General features: G+C 43.6%; 1 protein-coding gene across 14 annotated transcripts in view; it reads right to left on the reverse strand.

Moving 5' to 3' along the window:
• Positions 1–2,394: 2,394 nt before the first annotated feature.
• Positions 2,395–22,423, reverse strand: part of OBSCN (obscurin, cytoskeletal calmodulin and titin-interacting RhoGEF) — a 322,112-nt gene continuing 302,083 nt past the window's right edge. For all 14 annotated transcript variants that reach the window (XM_072652736.1, XM_072652782.1, XM_072652744.1 and 11 more), the window contains 12 exons: positions 18,512–21,362; positions 15,522–15,602; positions 14,448–14,558; positions 13,718–13,885; positions 12,294–12,416; positions 11,292–11,462; positions 9,524–9,641; positions 7,830–8,069; positions 6,702–6,925; positions 6,071–6,146; positions 5,666–5,815; positions 2,395–3,687 (listed from right to left, as the gene is read on the reverse strand). In XM_072652736.1, the coding sequence (XP_072508837.1) occupies positions 3,510–3,687; positions 5,666–5,815; positions 6,071–6,146; positions 6,702–6,925; positions 7,830–8,069; positions 9,524–9,641; positions 11,292–11,462; positions 12,294–12,416; positions 13,718–13,885; positions 14,448–14,558; positions 15,522–15,602; positions 18,512–21,362 (4,491 nt within the window). In that variant the 3' untranslated portion in view covers positions 2,395–3,509. The remainder of the gene's footprint in view (positions 3,688–5,665; positions 5,816–6,070; positions 6,147–6,701; positions 6,926–7,829; positions 8,070–9,523; positions 9,642–11,291; positions 11,463–12,293; positions 12,417–13,717; positions 13,886–14,447; positions 14,559–15,521; positions 15,603–18,511; positions 21,363–22,423) is intronic.

Genomic DNA, 22,423 nt, shown 5'->3' on the forward strand with positions numbered 1-22,423 from the left:
TTCAGTCCCAGTTCTAACAAAGCACGAAATTACAGTCCTACCTTTGCACAGTTACAAAGGTGTGCAGTTTAAGAAACAACAGAGGGACATAGAGGGACCAATTAACAGAGGTGTGTGGTTTAAGAAAGGATATCCCTTGCAAAATACCATCCACGTCCAGAGAAAGAAGTATGGAGTTGGTACACAGAATGAAGCAGACTATTTTCCCTTTTGTTATGTCTGGTTTTGTTTTGTTTTTCTCATGGTTTCTCCTATTCGTTGTTATTCTTCTGTGCAACATGACTAATGTGAAAATGTGCTTAATAAGAATGTATGTGTAGAGCCCATATGAAAATGCATGCTGTCTTGGGGAGAGAGAGAGTAGGGTGGGGGAAAAAATTTAGAACTTATGGAAGTGATTGTTGAAAATTGAAAACAAATTAATAAATTTTGGGAAAAAAAAGAAAAGAAAGGATTTCCTTACCAGAGTAATTGGAGATGAATTGGATCACCAGAGAGCCCCCGGAATTTTCCTCACAAACAATGGCTAGCTCCATCATGCCTCAACCAAGGCAAGAACTTGGAAATTGGAGCCGGGAAAAGGGTAGAGGACTCACCAGACAAAGAAGGGATTGGACTCCAAAGAAATCCCTGGTGGCTCCTCGTCTGTTCCTGCTAGTACTGGCTCTATCTAATCCTGCTTCTGATACTAATTTAATGTCAACTAGACTGAACTGGCCTCTAACCTGTGGATGGCCAGACTCAAATAGAACAGGTTAGAGATAGGAATTAAACAAAAATTATATTTCAAAGTGAGGGAAACAGCTTGCAAGTGAAATCCTTCTTCCTAAGAAGGGAGCTCACTCTCTTATGGCAGGAGTAGGATTTTTAAGCATGAAAACCACAAATGGCTAGACTACAACACATTCTTGGGTTTTGAGCAAAGTTGTATCTAAGTTGTTAGGGTTCTTTAGTCTTGTGGTTGTTCAGTGGGGTTGAGAACAAGGGTTGGCATGGCTGGGATAGCAGGGCATCTGATTTGGCTCACTTGGTACTTACAAGTGTGGGGGATTGTTGGTGGTTAAAAAAACATAAGAGATTGTTGGCATGTCAAGGTGATGGGGTGCTTGGGTACATGTGCCCTAATTTTAAATTCACATTTCTCTTTAAAAATCACATTTCTCCCTAGCCTCAAAACACTATCTCAGGTAGTTTCTCCCCAGCCCAAGGACACATCCTGCCCCAGCAGGAACCATTATCTCCCTTCCTGCTACAGTAGCCAGCTGCACCCATAGACTCCTTAGTTTGAACCAGCTGTGTACTGGCTTAACAGGCTGTGCAGTGGGTCATAACGACATTTACTACTCATTGACCAATCATATGTATCCTAGACTGAGCTATACCTATACTGTCTTACGTTTATCTTGTCTAACAAGACATTGATGAGAGCAACCTGGTATTTCAGAGCTAGCCCTAACCATTGATTGACTTAGTGATGTTTCAGACCTAAAACCATACTTCCAGGTAGCCCCCTTTGGGCTATTTCCTGATGAATTTTGGCTAAAATACCTGCACAGTAGATAAAAAGTGCATATTCCTTTAAGAACTGTCCACTCCTTAACCACTCCCTAATCCCATCCAGAAACACCTAGTTAGCATATTTGGCACAAGTGATACTATAGAATATCCTATATAAACTTTCCCTGTACCCCTTTAAAGTTGCAGGTTCCCTAAGAACTCTTGCCTGCTGAAAAGTGTAATAAATCTTTACCTTGACCTCAACAATGCTTGAATCTGTGAATTCTTCTCCAGATGACCTGCCCCTGGTACTCTGATCTTTGGGGGGGTCTCACACCCCCTTCCAGCCCTGAGCAAAGGGGTCTGACTGACCACTTTGTCTATAGCCTCAGCTTCCAAGTCAGGGTCCCTTGGAAAGTAGGGAAGCTCCAACAAATCTACACGGTTAGCGTAATCATTACACATATCTTATTGATTGACATAGATATTAGAGATATGATTTTGATAATTTCCACATTCCACATTTATTTCAACTTCCATAGATTTGAGGCAATTTCCCTTTTTTTCTCATAAAATGAAGGGGATAGTGAAGATGATTTTAAGTTCCCTTCCTTAAAACTAAAACTCCAAATCCTATGGATTATGTCTTTTCCTACTTACTTTTCAGTTTCCAAAGTTATAGTATAAGAAATATTCACAAAATCACATCACCGAAAATTGAAATCTTAAGCGAGTGGTGCTTGAGCTGCCTCATCCCCCAAGTGTTAGCCCCCAAGTCATATCATGACCGCCTTATATTTAGCCATTTCTGTAACTGATGTGTTAGAAGAAAGGCAGGAAGAACAGCAACACCCAAACGCGATTAGGGTTTGAGACCACAGATCTAAAGCCATAAAGTATCACTTTGAGAGAGTCCTTTATTTACCATAACAAAACCCCTTGGCAGCTAGGAGGAACTTCAAGCGGAGAGCCTTGGCAAACCATGAAGACAAGACTTTTCTGCAGGAGGCTAATTGGGTCCCCCCTCACCCCTCAGGGGAAGATCTCCTAGCTCCCTCTTCTAACTTGGGTCTCCCTCCCACTTTTCCTAGCTTGGCACCCTTCACCAAAGAGCCCAAAGAAAGATTGTTCAGCCTTTGTAATGACTTGGTTTGCACCTCTCTGACACATTTTGCATGGAACATATTTGGGTATGCGTCTTATTTCCCCTCCTATAATTGTGAGCTCCATGAGGACCTGCGACTACATCTTATCTAAACTCTATATCTCCCTCTTGGGCCAAACAAAGGGCTTTGCACACAAAAGGAACTTAATGCATTGTAGTAAATTTTGGCAAGGCTCCAGGCTCCTCTTATTTCCTGGAGACAAATGGTCACACTGAAGAGCTGGTTGAAATTCTAAGTAAAATCACAGAAAATGAAAGGATTGACCAAAAGGAGGCCCTAACTTGAAGGAGAAGAGGATCTACCCGTGGGTACCATCTGGCTCTAGGATCTAAATGGCTGCCTGCAGGTCCCAAATTGTCCTTTAAGGCAACTGGGGCAGTGGTCTAGAAGACACAAAGCAATCTCATTTCTGCAGTCATTTTTTCCTAAATAAGTGGCATTTTTGTCTGATTTCATCTCAACTCACTTTTTCTAATCCAACTCTTCCAAGGGACATTTAACTAAGATCTGTGTCCAGGAGCCACCGCTGACTTGTCTCTGTAGGACAAAGGTCACTGCAGGTTGGACAGACCAATTTTGGGAAAGGTTGAACAGAGGAACCACCTCAGAGCTCAGAGTGCTTGCCTGATGCACTGGCTACCCAGGAGCAGGAATGGGACAAAGTTCTGTGTAGATTTAGAGTTGTAGAGACTAGCAAGTTTGTAACAGCAATCCCCAGATTAAACTATGCACTCAAAACAACATCCTCTGCTCTACCATACTCCAAGTCTCTACATATACAAGTCAGAGGCAGCAATCGTCACTGCAGTAAATGGGATCAAATATACAGTGTGCTCTCTGGGACACTTAGTGGAAGATGGCAAGGTTGTGTTTCTTGTAGAGCAGCGCTCGCTTCTTTTCCCTCTCTTTCATAAAAGTCCTTAGCCGATTGGTAGAAAAAGTCACTGACATTTGCTGGGTAGGTTCCAAGCCCTCTTTGGTCAGCCAGGGACACTGAAGACAACTGGATACACAAGGTCTTCCCCTGAAACATGAAAGGTAAAGGTTCAGACTCCAGATTTCCAAATCTTTCTTGTTCAAGTGCTTTCTCCTCTCTGGATCATAGGATTGAGAGGTTAATATATGACTTCAGAGTGTCAACCTCTTCATTTTACATATGGGGAAATTAAGGCCCAGAGTAGTAAAGTAAAACTTACACAGGTCACACAGATAATAAGTAGCAGAATTAATCAATAAACATTTATTAAACATCTGCTGTGTGCCAGGCTCTGTGCTAAGCACCGGGGATACAGAAAGAAGCATAAGACGGTCCTTGACCTCAAGGACCAATCAATCCGGATTCAAACTTGGGTTCTCTGTCTCTAAAGACGACATTCTTGGCACTGTATATTGCTACGTTTTCCTCTAGGAAAGGTTGGGTGAGATCAACCCCAAACCCCACGTTTGTTTGGGGTCAGGGCTCAGGTGGCAGCTGCCCATCACCTGGCATAGTCTTACTCATACAGTAGAATGTAAGTTTCTTGAAGGCAGAAACAGTTTCCTTTATCTCTTCGTATCCCAGTGACTAGCACAGTGTGATTGGTGTGATTTTATAAAATGCTTTTTTGGATGAATCCTATCCACTGGGAGTGACTCCCCATCCTCAGACTTCTCACAGTTCTTTGCCTGGATCTCTTCTAACTGCCCATACTCTATTGTCTTTCATAACTATACTTATTTTCCTAAGTGTTATCTCCCTTACTAGGGATCCTAGTTAGGATGAGGGATGTGCCATTTTTTGTTTTTGTCTCCCTGTTATTCACTGTAGGACTTCATATTTAGGAGGTATTTCATTAATGTTTGTTGAATTGAAATTAATAAGTATGCAATCTTCAATTCCTAGGCACAGCGTGGTTTCAATATATGTTGGCTCTTGCTACCTTCAGCTACTCAGATGGCTACTTCTTGACCCTGCCCTTAGATTTAGAGGTTCTAAGGTAATCAGAGGAGACCACAGCTTAGACATGGTAGCAATCTATCTCTTGTGTGCATTGACTTGTCTTATTTCATTGGTTGTTAGAACCGGAAGGGACCTTGGAGAACCTCTTTCTCTGAATTCCACCTCTCCATTTGGGAGGTGGAGAGGTTAAAGGGGTGAGAAGGTTCGCCTCCAGGATCACAAAGCAATCTGGTGGCAAGGCTGGAACCAGGGTCTTCTGACTCCCTTGCTGGTTGCCTTTCCCATGGCACTCTGAGGTCTCCTTCATCCATACACCAGGAGAAGTGTCTGCCAAACTAGACTTCTCTCTATTCCCTGCAGAGTATTGAGCATTCTCCTGCCTCCATGCCTTGGCTCAGCCTGTCTCTTTTGCTGAAATGTCCTCTCCTCACTTCTTTTATGTTGGCCAGAGAGAATCTCTCCTTGTGCCTTGGATCACCTGAGTTGCTTTTATTTTCTTACACTTTCAGTATACACAAATAGGCCAAAGATTTATGTTAAAGGGGACATCATCTTTTTTTGTGTGTTGCTTTTTTAAAATTACTAAAACTAAAAAAAAAAATTAAAAAAATAAATTACTGAAACTTATACACACAAGACATAATCTTTATTGCTGAATTTCTACCAATCTCTAAAACCCAGCTCAAACGACACCTCCTCCCAGAAGACTTCCCTGATTCCCTTGGTCAGGTAGACATCACGTACAATTTTGGTTGCACCTCTCTGATGAACTCTTGTGATTGTGAGTTATGGTTTTTTGGGTTTGTATCAAGTCCTCTTACTATACTATAGCTTCAGGAGGGCAAGGACTGACATATCTAAAATGTACATCTTTCCCAAGGTTGAGCCTATTGTCCTCGTACTCAAGAGGTATAAATTTGTTGTTTAACTGAATTGAATTGTTTGTGAGTAGGAATAAGTTGTGTTGTGGGGCTGTTGGTTTTGCCCTGATATAGGCTCTGTGATCTCCTTTGGGAGACATAGGCAGGGAAAGAAGCCAGGTGCTGAATGAGGGGCCCCTTACCATGGGTTGGCACACAGGGCACTCTGGAGGAAGGATACTGCCCCTCCTGACAGGCCAGCATAGCATCGGTTCAGTTTAATCTTCCCTTTTCTCAGGCCCTTCTGCAGATCACAGGTCACCTCGTTACTAACAGGATACTCAGCACTCATCCTGGCCAGGAGAGAGGAGAAAGCCAACATAAGTTGGTTGTATTGGGGCAGATGAGTTCTGTCCCTAAGGAGGTCTGGTTTTCTGGTACACCAGAGACACGTTAGGTCAAGAGATATGGGGGATTCTATGAAACCCTGTATGCTTCCTCTCCCCATGGTCCCCTGGGTAAACTCAGACCCAAGACAGATTGAATGTGGTTCCCTCCCACAATCACAAGACATAGGTAACTCCACCCTATTCCCCGCTCAGACTCACATGATGAAAGCTGTTACACCGATGGCCCACACATCTGTCTGTGGGATGGCTCCGTGGCCCTCTAAGAGTTCAGGAGCTAAAAGATAAACAGATATTGGGCAATGGAGTGAAAAGAGACACTTATGAAAACCATACTTGTAGCATGCCAAGTGATGGCGATTGCAAGATAAAACAAAAAACGGTTCTTGCCTTTGAAAAGCTTTTTCTTGGGAGTGGGGCAGGGGAAGAGATATGACATGTAAACAGACAAATATATATAGAATTATATTCGAGGGGCATCAGGAAAGACTTTTCACAGGATGTGGCATCTGAACTTGAAGAAAGCCAGCGATTGCAAGAGGCAGAGATGAGAAAGGGGCATGAGGGATGGATTGCTCAAAGAACTGATAGTGGCAGAGGGGATGCCAAGTTTAGGGAACCAAAAAAAGGAGGGCCAAGGTGACCAAATCATGGAGTGTATAAAGAGGGATAAGATGAAATAAGCCTGAGAAGATGAGCTGGAAAAGGGTTATGAAAGACTTTAAATGCCAAGCTGAGGATTCACATTTTCTTTTGCAGCAAGCACAGGAGGTCTAAAGGAAAACTTTACTTTCACTTTCATGCAAACTCAACCCTGTTGGATCTAATTTACCCATGGTTTCAATGTAGTCTTTGAACTTCTCTGTGGGAAGGACCTTGTCTTGGGTGTAGAATTGAGCATTGCCAAAGTCAAGGATCTTGAGTAAGTTGTACTCAGTGACAATCATGTTTTCAGACCTCAGGTCTAAATGCAGGATGTGGTTGGCATGGAGGAACTCCGTGGCACTGAGGATCTGCCACAAATAGTCCTTCACTTCCATCTCTGAATAGGTTGACCTAGGAGGGTGGGCACAATGAGATAAATGTTAAGTGCTCGGATTTTTGTAGTGACTTAAGGTATCACTAAGTCTGACAGTAGCCACCCTTTGGGAAATTCACTTAACTTCCCTTGAACTAAATTTCTTCTTTCATGAAAGGTGAAGGATGAGCTTGATGATGTCCAAGGGCCAGTCCATTCGAAATCCTATGGGTCTAGGATTTTACAGTTAACTCTTGCCTTACAGGCTAACCCTATCACATCAGGATTTTCCTGTATGAAGTTGTATTTTAGGATATGTGATCTGACCACTCACTGGTATATCCAAATTGATTGGGGTCAACTTGGTATACTGGAGAGAGTTATCAGACATGGATGTGAGGAGACCAGCGTCCTAGACCAAATTATGCCACTTTCTTACTGAGTAGGTTACTTGCTTACTAGGGCAAATCAATTTCCCTTTCCAGGCTTTAGTTTTCCTATTTATAAAGTGCAGGGATTGGACTAGAACAGAGATTCTTAATTACTTTTGTGTCATGGAACTTCTTTGGTAGTCTGGTAAAGACGAATACTGCTGTGATTTTTTTTTTTGCCTACTTTTACAATGAAAGGAAATGTTAAATTCCAGTGGAAAGTAAGTGAAAATAAATTTTTCAAAAAATATATTTTAGAATTAAAACACTGTTTTCTTCCTACCAAAGTTCACTGATCTCATAGTTCTGTGAATCCCAGGTTAAGAGTTTCTAGATTAGATGATCTTTTGGGTTCTATCCAGCTCTGCCATTCTATGAATCTCTGGTAGGCAGCTAAATTTAATGAATTTGACCTAAGTGGACTGTGTTCACACTGCTTTCTAGTTCTTAGAGACTTTTCCTGGTAGTTGGTAAAGGATGCAGGCCTCTACCTCATTGAGCTTGGGCTTACCTTTCAGCCAAGCAGTGAAGTAGCTCTGGCCCAGCACAGAACTCCAAGATGAGTACCAGATGTCGGGGGCTGATATAGGCCCCAAAGAGCTGTGCAATATTGGAGTGGTGGAGGGCCTTCAGGACCTCATACTCTCTGAGTGTCGCCAGTTTGTCTTCTGGACGGTAGGGAATGATTTTTGCTGCCATGACTCGCCCACTCGACTTTTCTCTGCATTGCCGTACAACACTGAAGCGACCCCTGTTGGACCAAGAAACACCATCATCCATCTCTAAGTATAAATCTCTGGTTGATCTTACCCCAAAGAAGTAGGTAACAATGAGTTATTATTTTTCACTTTCCATCTTACTTTGAACAAAGGGATGGTACCCTCAATTCAATTCAATTCGATTAGATTCAACAATCTGAATGCTTCTAAACTGCTTAACTTAGATGACCATGTCAGGCATGAGGGAAGATACAAAGATGAATAGGACACTGTCCCAATTGCCATGACTTCCAAGATTTTTTTTTCTTCAGGTCTAAGCTCCATTATGTGATGCAGAGTTAAATGGCTCAGTGCATTGAGTGCTGAGCTCAAAGTCAGGAAGATCTGAGTTCAAATCTGACCTCAGACACTCACTAGCTGTGTGACCCTGGGCAAGCCACTTAACCTCTGTTGCTTAATGCATTAGAGAAAGAAATGGCAAACCACTCCAGTATCTATGCCAAGAAAACCCCAAATGGGGCCACAAAGAATTGGACATGACTAAACGATTGAATAACATCAGTGAGCTCTTTGAGTTCCATGAAGCCTGCAATTCAGTGTGGCAAAGGCTGTCATTTATGGTATTCACAGTCCTGTTCTTAGCCTGGCCTTCCAGAATGCCCCACTCTTCTCTTCTATACTATTCAGTGTCACAGTCAGGTGGGTGTATAAGGTCCTTGGCATAGCTGCTACCAGCAGTGGAGCCCTTTTTGCTGTTCCTAGAAGAGATAGGAGGTTTTATGATGTTAGAAAAGCCATAAAACTGGGGAGAAAAGGACCTTATTTCTCATTTTTCTTCCAACTTGGACAAATCACTTCTCCTTGGATTTCACTTTTTCCTTCTGTAAAATGAGGGGATTGGTCTGTAGGATCTCTAAGTTCTCTTTCAGCTATGATAGTCTATGTTCTATATCCTTACGGACCAATGTAGTTCTGACATTCAACATTCTAGGGTCCCTTCTAATTCTAATTTTCTACGTTCTACGTCCTAAGATTCCTTCCAACTCTAACGTTTTATTTCTTATGATCTTCAGGTTTCATACAGTTCTCATATTCTGTCATCTATGTTCTAAAGGCCTTTCTAGCTCTGACATTCTATGTTCTATGCACATTTTATGCTCTTTGTTTTAAGGTTCTTCAAGCTCTGACACGCTATGCTTTTGAGGTCTTTCCAGCTCTGACTTGCTCTGATTGTATGACAGCATTAAACTTGGGGACTGAGAGGAAGTTAGAGGTGAGAGAAAGAGGAGGAGGTCAAAGATGACTTTGAGATTTCAAATCTGGGTGACCAGTCAAGATTGGTGGGCCACTGACAGAAACAGGGAAGTCAGTAGAGAGCTGGATTTAGGGAGGACATATTACAATAAGAAATTGGAAATATTGAGCTTTGCTTAAATTTATCTGGCTAAGTAACTTGTTCCCATTTCTTTGCCATGAACTTCCTTACCTCCGAATTTCTGTTTGAAAGGCATAGGTTTGCTGGCCTGAGAGAGGTTGAGTTGGAATGGCTTTCCCATTCTTCTCCTTGGTAGCCCCTGGGAACACATCTGGGATGATGGCTGGTCCTATTGGACAAAGGCAAAAACAATTGGTACTAGGTGCTGGCATGCTCAAGGATTGCCATCTCCTACCACGTTCAGAGTCTGGAAAGGGAAGAATTCCATTTCAGCAAAGTCTGTAGGCTGACAGGTTCCAGAATCCCTCCAAACGATGTCCAGCCCTCTATGCCTATGTCGTTCCCTTTGTCTACAATGCTCTCTTCTAGCCCAGCTCCAGCCTTAACGTCCCCCACAAAACCTTCTCTGACTAGTTCAGCCCTCAAGCATCTTCCTCTTTCCTCTGATATCCTGTAGCACCTGCTGTCTCTCAATTCTGTTTAACAGGCATTTATACAAAGTAGGTCACATACCTATGTATTGTACTGAGCATTTATATGCGATCATGAATTGTTTCCTATGTGCTAGTCTCGTACTTTCAGTTAAAGTATGAATTCTCTAAAGTCAGGAGGGATGGTAGAGCTTCTTTTTGTATTCTCCCTCTTTCCCTAGCTAGAAGCAATGTTAATAATAATAAATGTTTAGTTGCATTTAATATATGAATGAACACTAAAAAATTCACTTGCTAATAAATATTTTATAAATGAATGAATGAGAATCTGAAGAGGAAGAGAACTTCGTTTTTTATTTTTTGCCAGAATTTTGTCAGAATTATTGACAACAGGACTTTTGTCTAAAAGACTGAGGAGAGGTATGGCTCATAACCTCATCGGCACTCATACACTGCTCTTTAACTATAAAGCTTTCAGGGGCTCTTTAAGTCAAAATAAGGGGATGAGCTTGTACCCTTTAACATGCTAAAGGTATCATGTAAGCGTCTAGCTTTGAGCAATGCCCTTTCGCCAGTTGGACCTCCATCTATCACTCTGTTTTGTACCTACACTTTTCTTACGATGCTTTGTATCATCATTATTTATTATACATGTTTGAACCTCATGTACCTGTCAGACTGTGAGCACTGTGATGGAAGGGACCATACCTCATCTAAACCTTGCATCTCCCCTAGCCCTCCAGAGAAACAGTGTATTTGTTGAATTAAAGAAATACAAAGTCAGATGCTATACTGAGAGTAGTGGCCAGATTGGCCGGACTCCGTGTCTCTAATGTACTCCCTCCAGGCTTCTGCCTCAGAGAATCCTTCATTTCCTTCAAAATGTAGTGGAAGTACCACCGTCTACACACCGTCTTCCCTGAACCCCCCAACTCTCTTCCTAGCCAGCTTGCATTTAATTAAGTTTTCATTTTATATTTAATCTGTATGTACTTCTGTGAGTACATGTTGTTTCCTTTGATAGACTACAAGTTCCCTGAGAGTTGAGATTGTTTAATTTTTCGTTTTTGTATCCCTAGAACGTAGCTCAATTCCTGTCCAATAGAAGGTGCTAAATAAATGCTTGCTGGTTGATTGCTGATATGGGAGCTAAATAATTATTATCCAGCATCTCTGTACTGCAATTACATCAATAATAGAAAATGTTCAAAATGTTAAGTTGGGCAGATGAAATTGTTGTAAAATCTTTTTCTATGTAAATATATGTGTGTTTAATACAATTCTTCACAAAACAATATTCTGAGAGTTTTACAAAGTGATTCTTTCTTTTAAAAGGTCTCAGGTTTTTAATATAACCTAATCCTGAGTGCCCTTTACTCCCTGCTTACCCATCTGGCTGTGATCACCAATGTGGATTCTTTCTGAGGAGCTGCTGTATGGTCCCATGCCTGCCTTGCTGACGCAGGCTGTTCGGAAGGAGTACATTCCACCGTGAGAGAGGTTGTTGGCATAGTAACAGCAATCGAAGATGTCAGATGCCAGTGTGATCCAGTCTCCGCCTGTGTGAGTCATAAGAGGATGGGGGTTTGGAGCTGTTAGTAACAGTATGTAGGCTGTCCTTTTTGGCTACAGATGACCTGCTCAGCAAGCAGGTGAAGGATGGGAGGTGGCATGTCCAAGACTCAATGGCCCATCTATTAGGTCTGGTTTTGGTTCTACTATTTTGTCAACACTATGAGAGTTCCACCAGATGCAGGCATCTGGGATTTTAATTCTACTCTAGTCATATTGTCATTCCTAGGAATGTGACAGCTCCAGGCTAAGTCCTAGGATATCCCATGCTCTGGGTTCTGACGATGATGCTATGGGAGAAGCCAGGACTGAACTCCAGAGGTTAGGGATGGACCTTCAAAGTTATAGATGGGCTCCAAAGCCCTCCTTTAAGCCAGCAAGGAGCAGCATCATTCTTGCAGTCATTTCATCTTATATTTCTATGTTCACCATGTTCAAATACAGATACATTATCTCATTTGGTCCTCATATAACTCTGAAAGGTATGGTGGGGAGGTGTTAGCATCTCCATTTTGTAGATGAAGAGATGGAGAGGTTAAGTGAAGTAAGGTAAAGAAACTCAGAGACATTTAATGATTTGTTCAAAGCTGCACAGCTAGGAGCTGGGGTTGGGTCCCCTAATTTCCAGTGCTGTGTTCTTTCCACTATCATCTTCCATTTCCTGTTTGGGTTTCCCTTTTCCATGTGCAATCATCAGAAAGCTGTCATGTTGTTTTTGCCCCAAGAAGGCTTATGCTCCTTGGTGAACTCATTACAAACTTAGATATACTTTTAAGGAGGGTACGATGAGAATGAACCAAAACCCAGTCTCACATTACCTTCTATCTTGCATTGTACAATGTAAGTCACTGGACTGTGAGATTCCACGGGCTTCCAGACTAGGAGCACCCCATTTTCATATATCTCTCCAATATCCGGGCGTGGAGGAGAGGAGGGTATTTCTGTCACAGAGAGTTATAAGGGAAGTTAGGTGCACAGAGCTGTAACTAGGACACTGGGATGAGGGATTTGTCCCAGGGGTAGAGGAAGTGCAGGACCAGTGGAGGAACATGAGGCTTGGGGACAGTTGACTGGAAAACTGTCATGAGGGATAAGCACATCCACCACCCCGTGCCTCACAGTCCTTCACAATCTCTGTGTAGTTCAGTGCCATTCCTGAAGCTTTCAGTCCTATCCTGGGGCTAGATCCCCACACCCAAGACTCCCACTTCTCACTTCCTCTTGCCTTGTTTCCTCTTAGGGGTTAGGACATGATCGCTAAACAGCAGGGACTAGATTCTCTGGGAAATAAGCAACATCTTCTCCTTGTGCAATGATACTGGGATGGGGTGGGCTATCTTCTCCTTTCTCCAGCTCAGCTCAGTTCCCCTCTTCTTCCCCCACCCCCAGCATCAGAATTCCTAGTTACGGCATGTAGGAATGTCCAGGGTCATTTAGGCCGGTTTAAGAGTTCTCAAATCCAAATCAATTTGTCCCCATCCTATGTTTACATGGTGCTAAATAGGGCAAATGACAACATTTTGGAAGGCTCTAAGTGGGGAAATACTCTGTGATATGGCAGAAAGAGTCTGAACGAGGGGTAAATGAAGCCCCACCTAGATGGTATGTCTATTCAGGAATGAAGACGTGCCATCCATTCAAAGATTCCTGGAATCATCTTACAGGAGAATGTCTTAAAGCAGGGGCTTTAGGGTTGCAGACCCCAGAGATGCTGTGGAGTTACTTCAAAAGGGCTAAAAATCTATATGGACCCCAAGCATTGCCATTTTTATATTAGCTCTTACAAAATATGCAGTATGACTTATAATATTATGTCATCTCTACCTGGAATAAATAAAATGCCCCGCACACAGATGTATCAGTACTTTTGAAATGCATATCGATGATACTGCTATACTTCACTCACCATCTTTGATTTCCTAGGCCATAACTCCCTTCCTTGACCTTTCCTTCTCCTTCTCCTCCTCCCCTGCCTCCAGAAAAGTAGTATTTCCTACATTGGAATTTAAACTTCTTTGAGGGGAGGAATTGTTTTATTTTTGTATCTGGATCCTCAGATCTTAGCATAGTGCTTGGTACAAGTAAGGGGTTTTTAAATGCTTTTCATTCATTCATTTAAATTTCATGCATTAATTTTAAAATTTTCCTGAAATCACAGAAATTTTTGTCATCATATATTTTCTCACTCACAGACACGAAAAGTGCAATTGCTTTTCACACAGAGGCAGTATGGCAGACTGACCTGCTTTCCTAATGATGCCAACTGTAGATGCCATCCCCAGGGAATTGCTCACAGTACACTTGTACACTCCAAGGTCTTCTTCAGTTACTACCAGTATGGTTAGAAGCTGGAAGTTTTTGAGTGTGGAGGAGATGAGAAGCCTGCTGCTGGTTTGAATGGGGATCCCATCTATGAAGGAGATAGAACGAAAGGCCTGACTCTGGGAAGCAGATCTGAAGGTGGGTCCATAAAGGAGATGACAAGGATATGTAATAAGCAGTTCTTTGGGACCCTTTATGAAATATTCTGTTCCCAAGCTGAAAGATGCTAATCTTATACCTCATTGGTCACATTGTGTTCACATGAGTAGGGTTCATGATAGAGTCTAATGGCTGGCACATCAACGGAGCATATAGGAACGGATCACGTCAGAGTGGAAAGAATACTGAACTGGGATCCAGGAGACATGGACTCTTGTCCTGGTTCTTTCATGAACTAGCTGTGGAATTTGGGGCAAATCATATAATCTTCCTGAGCCTCAGTCTCCTTATCTATAAAATGAGGAGGTTGGATCAAATGGTCTCTAAGAGTCTTCCCAGTTCTGGCAGTTCATATTCTGTGCCTCCTTCCAGCTCTGACATTCTGTGATTCCTAAACTCTACCATGACTTGGCTTTACTTTTTAATGTAGGGATTAGACTGTGTATTAAGGGATGAATCCCATCTCCCAAGATTCAGGGTAGAGCCGTCACCTTTGAACCATTCCGTCTGTGGAGCTGGGTGAGCGGAAACTTGGCAGGACAGTGTCATGGGCTGGCCCAGGATGACGGCCTCATCTGTGAGCTCCTTTACAAACAATGGTGCTGAAGAGGAATAGACAGACAGATAAAGGGACGCCAGTGACTTCAGACATATGGACCAGTGGACAAATGTCTTCATAGACAGGGTTGACTAAAGCGATCCTAAGTTTGAAATTGAATTATGTTGTTCTTTCACCCTGTTTTCCTCCCTCTTCTTCAGTTTCCTCACCCTGTCCTTCGAAGCTCAGGTCAATAAAATCTTCCGTGACTATTCTAGTCTGTGCTGATCTCTCTGTTTCATGAACCCCCTAACAGGACATATTTTTGTATTATTAATTAACCTTCAATTTGCTAATTTTATTTTCTCCCCAACTGGGAGAAACTGGACTGTAATTTCCTCAAGGGCAGAGACTGTATCTTTAAGGACTGACTGACAAGGTTCCATTCTGCTATTTATCCTACAGATGCAGTATGGAATAACTCAAAGGTTCACACACAGAGAAGACAGATTGTCCTCATTGCTGGACCACCCCATGATGCTGATACCTGTATCAGCCTTTCAAAGGTTACCTGGAGACCATCTAGGTCATCTAGGTCAGAGCTTTTCCTGAGAGCAGATCTGGCAAGAGGGAGGAAGATGATGATGCCTTGGGAGCTTTCCAGAACATTTTTCAAAAGCCTCATTACCCTGGATACTGCTTAGCCCAATGGATTACCACAGAACATCGAGCAATTGGCACAGGGGGTTGTACAGAAAAACAAATCTCAGCTTTGCCATTTGCTAGCTATATGACCTTGAACAAGTTATCTCAATCTCCTCATTTATAAACTAAGAAACCCTTTATGCTACTGTCCTCATAGGGCTGCTGTAAACTTTGAAACACCTTAAAAATGTCAGTTACTACTACTGCTGCTGCTACTACTACTACCACAACTACTATTATTATCCTTGAAGCCATTTCATAGTAAATGCTTAATGTAGACTTGATTGATCAATTAAAAAAAATAAGTGGCTCCAACACGTACCTCTGTCTTTGATTTTCGTTCCAGAGAGTCTGAATGGGGACAATCCTGATTTTTTCTTAAAAGCCTCTTCCTCCTCCAGAACTGTCCAGAGGAGAGAGAAGAGGAAGTTACCTTGAGCAGTAGGCTACAATGAACACAAGCCTTCTCTTCCCACTTCCTGTCCTTTGCCTTTGATCTCAATACCTGGCATATTCTTCTCCTCTTTATTCTTTTTGAATTCTTCCCAGCCTTTAAAACCCAACTTGAGAGTCCCCTCTTCTAAGAAGATTTCCTTGAGTTCCTTGGAAGGACCTTCCCCTAGGACCTCACTTAGCCTTTTTTTGGGGAACTATCTCTATGCATTTAAAACACAGTATTGTGTATAATGGCTATTTGTGTGGTGTCTTATATTTCTACTAGACTATGAGCTCTTTGAGATCAGGGAATGTAGCTTATCCAAACCTTGTCTCTTCTAAAGCTTCAGCACAGGGCTCAGTATACTTTATAAATGTCCTTGGATTGAAGTGGGTTGCATGCTGGCCATATTTGTTTCAAGCTAGAATACTCATCTATCTGTACCACCACTCTATAGACCTTTATTTCTTTTCACTAAGACATATTATTCATTTGGCTAAATGGGCAAATAGTTATGCTTGGGGTAAGAGTTGGGGTGAGTGAGAGAGAGAGTCTGAATAACACCCAAGGAACCCTGGGGACTTGGTTTGAGAACCCTAAAGAAAATCTAACCTTATTACATAGAGATCATATAACTTAAGGCAAGTCACTTTCCTTCTCTGGGCCTCAGTTTCCTTATTTATAAAATGGAGGACTTACAATGGATGACCTCTAAGATTGCTTTCAGTTCTGAATCCTATGGCTTTATTTATTTATTTTAAAAATTTTAACATGTTTACAAAGTTTTAAAGTCATGTCCTTGGACTCAAAAGTCTAGGTTGCCATTTGCCACTCCAGCTGTGTTCTATAGTTTAGATCTGGTTGCATTCCAAATAAACTTATCTAATGAGAAGGACTGGGGAGGCCATGTAGCTTATCCCCCTATTTCTGAGCAGGAATAAATTCAAATGCTCCCAGATAAAGAGCTTCCTGAAATCATAAATTCTGGAGAAGATGTGGGAAAATTGGAACTCTAATGCATTGTTGGCGGAGTTGTGAAGTGATTCAACTATTTTGGAAAGCAATTTGGAACTATGCCCAAAGGACTATAAAAATGTGCATACCCTTTGACCCAGCAATACCGCTTTTAGGTCTGTATCCCAAAGAAATCATAAAAAAGGGAAAAGGACCCACATATACAAAAATGTTTGCAGTAGCACTTTTTGTGGTGGCAAAGAATTGGAAATTCAGGGGAATCCCCATCAACTGAGGAATGACTGAACAAATTGTGGTAGATGAAATGTAATTGAATACTATTATGCTGTAAGATACGAGAAGCAGGCAGACTTCAGAAAAACCTGAAAGGCTTATATGAGCTGATGCTGAGTAAGGGGAGAAGAACCAGGAGGACATGATACACAGTTACAGCCACATTGTTCGGTGACTAACTTTGATAGACTTGGGTCTTCCCAGCAGTGCAAGGTTCTAAGACAGCTCCAAAAGAGTCATGATGCAAAATGCCACCCACATCCAGGGAAAGAATTACATCTAAATGCAGATCGATGCATACTATTTATTCTCTTTTTTGTTTTATTTCTTCTTTCTCATGGTTCATCCCATTGGTTATAATTCTTCTTTATAATATGACTAATGTGAAAATTAAAAAAAAATAAAGAGCTTCCTGTCCTCCAGAAAAGTGGCCTTGAAGACCACTTGTGTTAGGGTGCCATATGGAGATGAGTCCTATTTTCCTATTTTTATATATGCTCTGCTGGAGTGTCACTGTGGCTTGAAGGAGACCCTGGATTCTTGAACTGTCTGTAGAGACCAACCAAAGCAGGTGCCACCAAGCTGTAAAGGCTTTGGACACCAACCAGGTGATGGACTGTGTGTCTGTCTTGTGAGGAACAGTCAAGCTGAGTGTGAGAGCTTGACTAAGGTAAGGAGCTGGAAGTGTGTGTGTGGCTGTTCCTCTAATCCAAATCTTTCATTTAGAGCGTGAGAAAATTAAGGCCCTGAGGTCATGTAGATTGCAAGTAGCAGAACCAGGCATCTAATCCCTGATCCCAAATGCAGGCCTCTTTGTTCTGCACCAAACTACAGAGGACAACTGAGCCCATCACCTAACACAAGGTGGGTCTTTAGGAAATGTTTCATCATGAATATGTTTATTATAGCAAGGATGAATAAAATCTATTGTTATTCTACCCCAATGGTGCAAACTTGGTAATGTTAGCCAATTTAATGCTACCTTATTATGCCTCAGATGAAATTCCTGAAGAACACACATAAGATTGTTAAGACAAGAGATGAGAGAAGAGATTCATTTCAATATGATCTGTCTGTCTTCTGGCTATAAATGGGGCTCGTGATATTTGCACTACCAACTTCATGGGGTTGGCTTGAGGAAAGTCCTTTGGAAGGCTCTATAATCAGGACCTAAGATATAAGCTATTTTTCTGGAGGCCTCCATGCTCATCAGTATCATTACTGATCCCTGGAACAGTTTCACTCAAGCCTGGGTCCTGATAAAAATTCACTTTTGTATGGTTTACATCCATTATCTCATTTGAGCCTCCACAACACTATGGGGTAGATACTTCTGTCTCATGTTGCCAACTACTTGCTGGGCATTTTTGCCTAGATGTCCCACTGCTGCCTCAAACTCAAGTCCAAAATGGAACTTGTCATTTTCCTTCTGAAACCTCCCTCTCCTTCCAGCCTCCCTACTTCTGCTGCAAATGCTCCCCAAATCCCTTTTTCCTTTTCCTCCTCCTGTCTTGCCTCCTAGCCCTAACCATGAAACTTCTGTGACTCTCCTGTCCCCCCCTGCCCTGGCGCTCCTCTCCCCACTCCCAGTAACTGCGTGGTTGTCACAGGTAGAGGGAGGTTTGTACCTTCTCGTCTTTCTTGCTCAAAGGCTGGCTTGCCCTTCAGGATTCTTGAAATATGGGCCACAGAGGCCTTCACTTTCTTCTTCAGGCTGTGTTCAACTGGGCTGTCTAGAGATTGGTATTTCCCAGAGAAACTGAAGAATCCAGGTTTGGTTGGGGAGGATTTCCTCTTCTTTCTACCAGTGTCCGTAAGACCCTTGGTGTCTTTACTCATGAGTTCCATTGGGTCCAAGTCTTCCATTATCTCTAGACTTCTCTGTTGCCCAGTGGCTCTAATGGGAAAGAGCCCAAATTCTTCTTGCTTGTGCCAGGCTTCTTCTAAATCTGTCCTATCCATGCTTTCTGCTTCCAGTTGGACTGGGACTTCTCTTTCAACTGGTTTGGGGACCTTCCTGAAAATCATAAACTCAAAAGGAAGGTATTTGATATCATACAAATCAGACAAGTTTAGATAGGCTGGTTCCACTTCAGAGATGTCTAGAGACACTCTGTCTCCAATAGATGAGTCTTCAGAAAGGTCTTTGATTTGCACCAAGGAGACCTGGGAGCCTTTGCCAAATTCCTCCCAGGAGAGGAATTCCCCTGACCCTTTTCCGGTCTCTTTACCTGTCTCCTTCCTAGCATCTTTCCCAATCTCTTTCCCAACGTCCTTGCCAGTTTCCACAATCTCGGGGAGGGATGCAGACTTTGTCTCAGATTGAGTGTTCTCTGGCACTGTCTCCTCTTGCTCTTCAGATGATATTGACTCAGTCCAGGTTCTGGCAGCCCACACAGGCCTCTGGCCTGGCACATTTCCCTCTCCCCCAAAAGCAAAACTGCCATAGCCCCCAACCCCTACGTAGCCCCCACGCTCTCCATAGGAAAACTTCCTGGGTACAGTCTGTGCCTTTGTGCCCTGCTGGTCAGACACTGAGTCAGCTAGGACCGTCATCTCCTTGGACAAATCTACCATCTTTTCCACAACATCCTCTAAGGATGCTGACTCCATGGCACTATAGAAATACTCACTCTTAGAAGTCAAACCTGGGGCAGCCTCTGATGGAGAAATGTCCCCCTGAAAAGCAGATCCTGAATAACCATGGAGTTCACTCACTGAACCTGTGAATGGGTTGGTTTGAGTTTGGAAGGCTGACAGCCCAGAGGAGTCTGCTGCCTGAAGCTGACCTGGGAGGAGGTAGCTGTACGTCTTCAGTAGCGCTTCCATTTGGGTGCCAGCTAAGACTGAACTGGGGGTGCCCTGTTTTTGTCGGATGGTGGTATCCCAGGCAGTACTGCCCTCCAAAGGAGCAGACCCTGGGTCATGGTAAAGGAAAGGATTGGATCTCTTCAGGGTGTCTCCAGGGATTCCAGTGAACTGGTGGCCTTCCTGAAGGGCAGACCCTGTGTCACTGTACAGGAATGGGTTAGATCGCTTTAGAGATCCATCCTTGTGTCCACCCTCATCACTGGTGGAAGCTGAGGGTCCAGTGTCTGTGGTTGGGAAACTGCTGGGCCCCAGGTCACTGGAGAGGAACGGGTTTGAACGCTTCAGAGAGTCATCTGTCTGTCTGTCCTCAGTGGCTGATCCTGGGGCTGCTTGTAAATTAGGGGTGGGTACCAATGGATAGTTCTCACCCTGGAGTATAGTTGTGGATTCACTCAACAGAAAGGGGTTTGAGCTCTTTAGGGAACTATCCTTCCAAGGTGAGCTCAAAGCCATCTGTGAATGTGGGACAGATGAGGTGGGGCACTGACCTTCCTGGCAGGTGCCAGCCACCTTTGAACCTGAACTTTTGGGCAGAGGGGGTCTAGCAGTTAGGACTGATCCTCCTTCTTTCTGGCTTGAAGAGGCAGGCAATGAAGTACCCTGTGATGGGGAGACTGCTCCCACCATGATATCTTGGTCTTTGGCTGGTGCTGGGGGGATGGTAGTCCCGCTTGGGCCTTGTGAGTGGCTGATCTTTGGGGATTTGCCTGCAGCGGAGGGGGCCCCACTAGTAGTACTAGTGGCTAGGTCCTTGCTCTGCTCTTTCCCCTCACTTAGCTCTGGGAAGGGACTGCTGGTTCTTAACCTGTAGTCATCAAACGAATGGCTTCGGTTGGAAACAAGGGAAGTGGAGCCAGGTAACCTGAGGGCTGTCTCAAAAGATGATGACTTGGTCAGTGGGCCCATGTGGGCTTCCCGGGCTTCCTCCTGTTCCATTTCATAGTGTTCCAGGAGTGGCTCCCGCAGGCCCCGAAGGGCTCCTTTGGAGTACCAGCCTTTCAGAAGGTTCCTTCGGGCTCTCTCCAAGTGCTTCCTGTAATCATGGACAGGAGATGTACCTTCTCGTTCTGTGGCCTCACAAGCCTGCCAGGAAAATGTACTGTTGATAACACTTTGCCGGGGCACGTAGGTGGTCCCCTTGGCTGCTGTCCTGTCCCCCTCCTGGGCTGAGGCTACCCCTCCAGTCTCACTTTCCCCTTCCTTGAAGGTCATACTAGCAGCAGAGGCTGTCTTCAGTAACTGAGGTTGCTCCCAGAACCTCTGGGGATCCTGAGCAGATAGCTTGCCACTCTGTTCCCATCTGTGGTCAGTGCCTCTCGGAGTCCCTGTGGCACCTGCAGGGAGTTCACCCTCCTCGGGGAGGCTGGCAGAGCTTCGGAGGAGGCTCTTGGGTGGCAAGACAGGGGAGTAGGTTCCTGGTGAAGGTGGCAAGGACTTGGCCTGGGAGTATGCCGCAATCTCGTTGTCCGAGGAGGAGCTGCTGGTGGAGTAGCTGGCCTCTTTGATGAGGTGCCGGGAGATGCCAAGGGATGGGCTGTCAGAAGGGCCCTGCAGGAGCTCTGGGATAGACTGCATCACCAGGATGGATTTGTAGCACATCAGAGACCGCTAGGAGGAAAGAGGAGAATGCCGAGGCTGTCAGGCAAAAGCACAGCTCGGGAACCCCAAGGCCTGGGCTTGGCAGGCTCAGTAAAAATCTGGTTAAATCTTTGCCATTGCAAAGGGTGGGTAGGAAAGATGGGATAGCCAAGAGTGAGGGAAGTGGGGGAACTCATTGGTACTCATGAGTTAAATGTGACCCTCCCACACTAGATGCAGATAGGTAGCTCAGGAAATGAGACGGTGACCTGGGTTCAAATGTCACTGTGACCTCTGTAAGCTTGGGCAAATCACTTTCCTAGGCCTCAGTTTCCTTATCTGTAAAATGAAGGCATTGGACATGTTGCTTCATTCAAGACAGAAAGAGGAAGGCTCAGTCCTAAACACTAGGCCTCCTCTGCCCAACGATATCTCAGTTTCATCCCTTAGGAAATGAGGAGATGGTCTCTGAGACCCCTTTTGACTCTAGACCTTTAATTAAGCAGAGTGCTTGGACACCCCTGGGGCAAATATTACCCCTGACCCTCTCCCTCTCCCAGCCTCTATGGACACCTATATCTGTTGTAGAGTTGTTTCAGTGGTGTCCAACCCTTGTGACTCCATTTGGGGTTTTCTTGGCAAAGATATTGGAGTGGTTTGCCATTTTCTTCTCCAGTTCATTTTGCAGATGAGGAAACTGAGACGAACAGGGTGAAGTGACTTGTCCAGGGTCACACAGCTACTAAGTGTCTGAGGCCAGATTAGAACTCATGAAAATGAGTCTTCTTGACTTCAGGCCTGGAGCTCTATGTCTAAAGGGTCTCTAAGGTCCTTTCCAGCTCTGGCATTCTCTGTTCTCAGTTTCTTTCCAGTGCTTACAGTCTATGTTCTAAGGTCCATTTTAGCTTTTAGGGTCTATGTTCTAAAGGCCTCCCCAGCTCAGGCATCCTATATGCTACATTTCTAGCTCTGACATTGTGTTCCAAGGTACTTTTAGACTCTAATGCTCTTTGTTCAAAAGTCCTTTGTAGCGCTCACATTCTGTGCTCAAAATGAGATAAGAATTGTATAACGCTTAACGTGTCTTATAA

Source organism: Notamacropus eugenii, chromosome 1 (assembly GCF_028372415.1).
Source record: "Notamacropus eugenii isolate mMacEug1 chromosome 1, mMacEug1.pri_v2, whole genome shotgun sequence".
NCBI lineage: Eukaryota > Metazoa > Chordata > Mammalia > Diprotodontia > Macropodidae > Notamacropus > Notamacropus eugenii.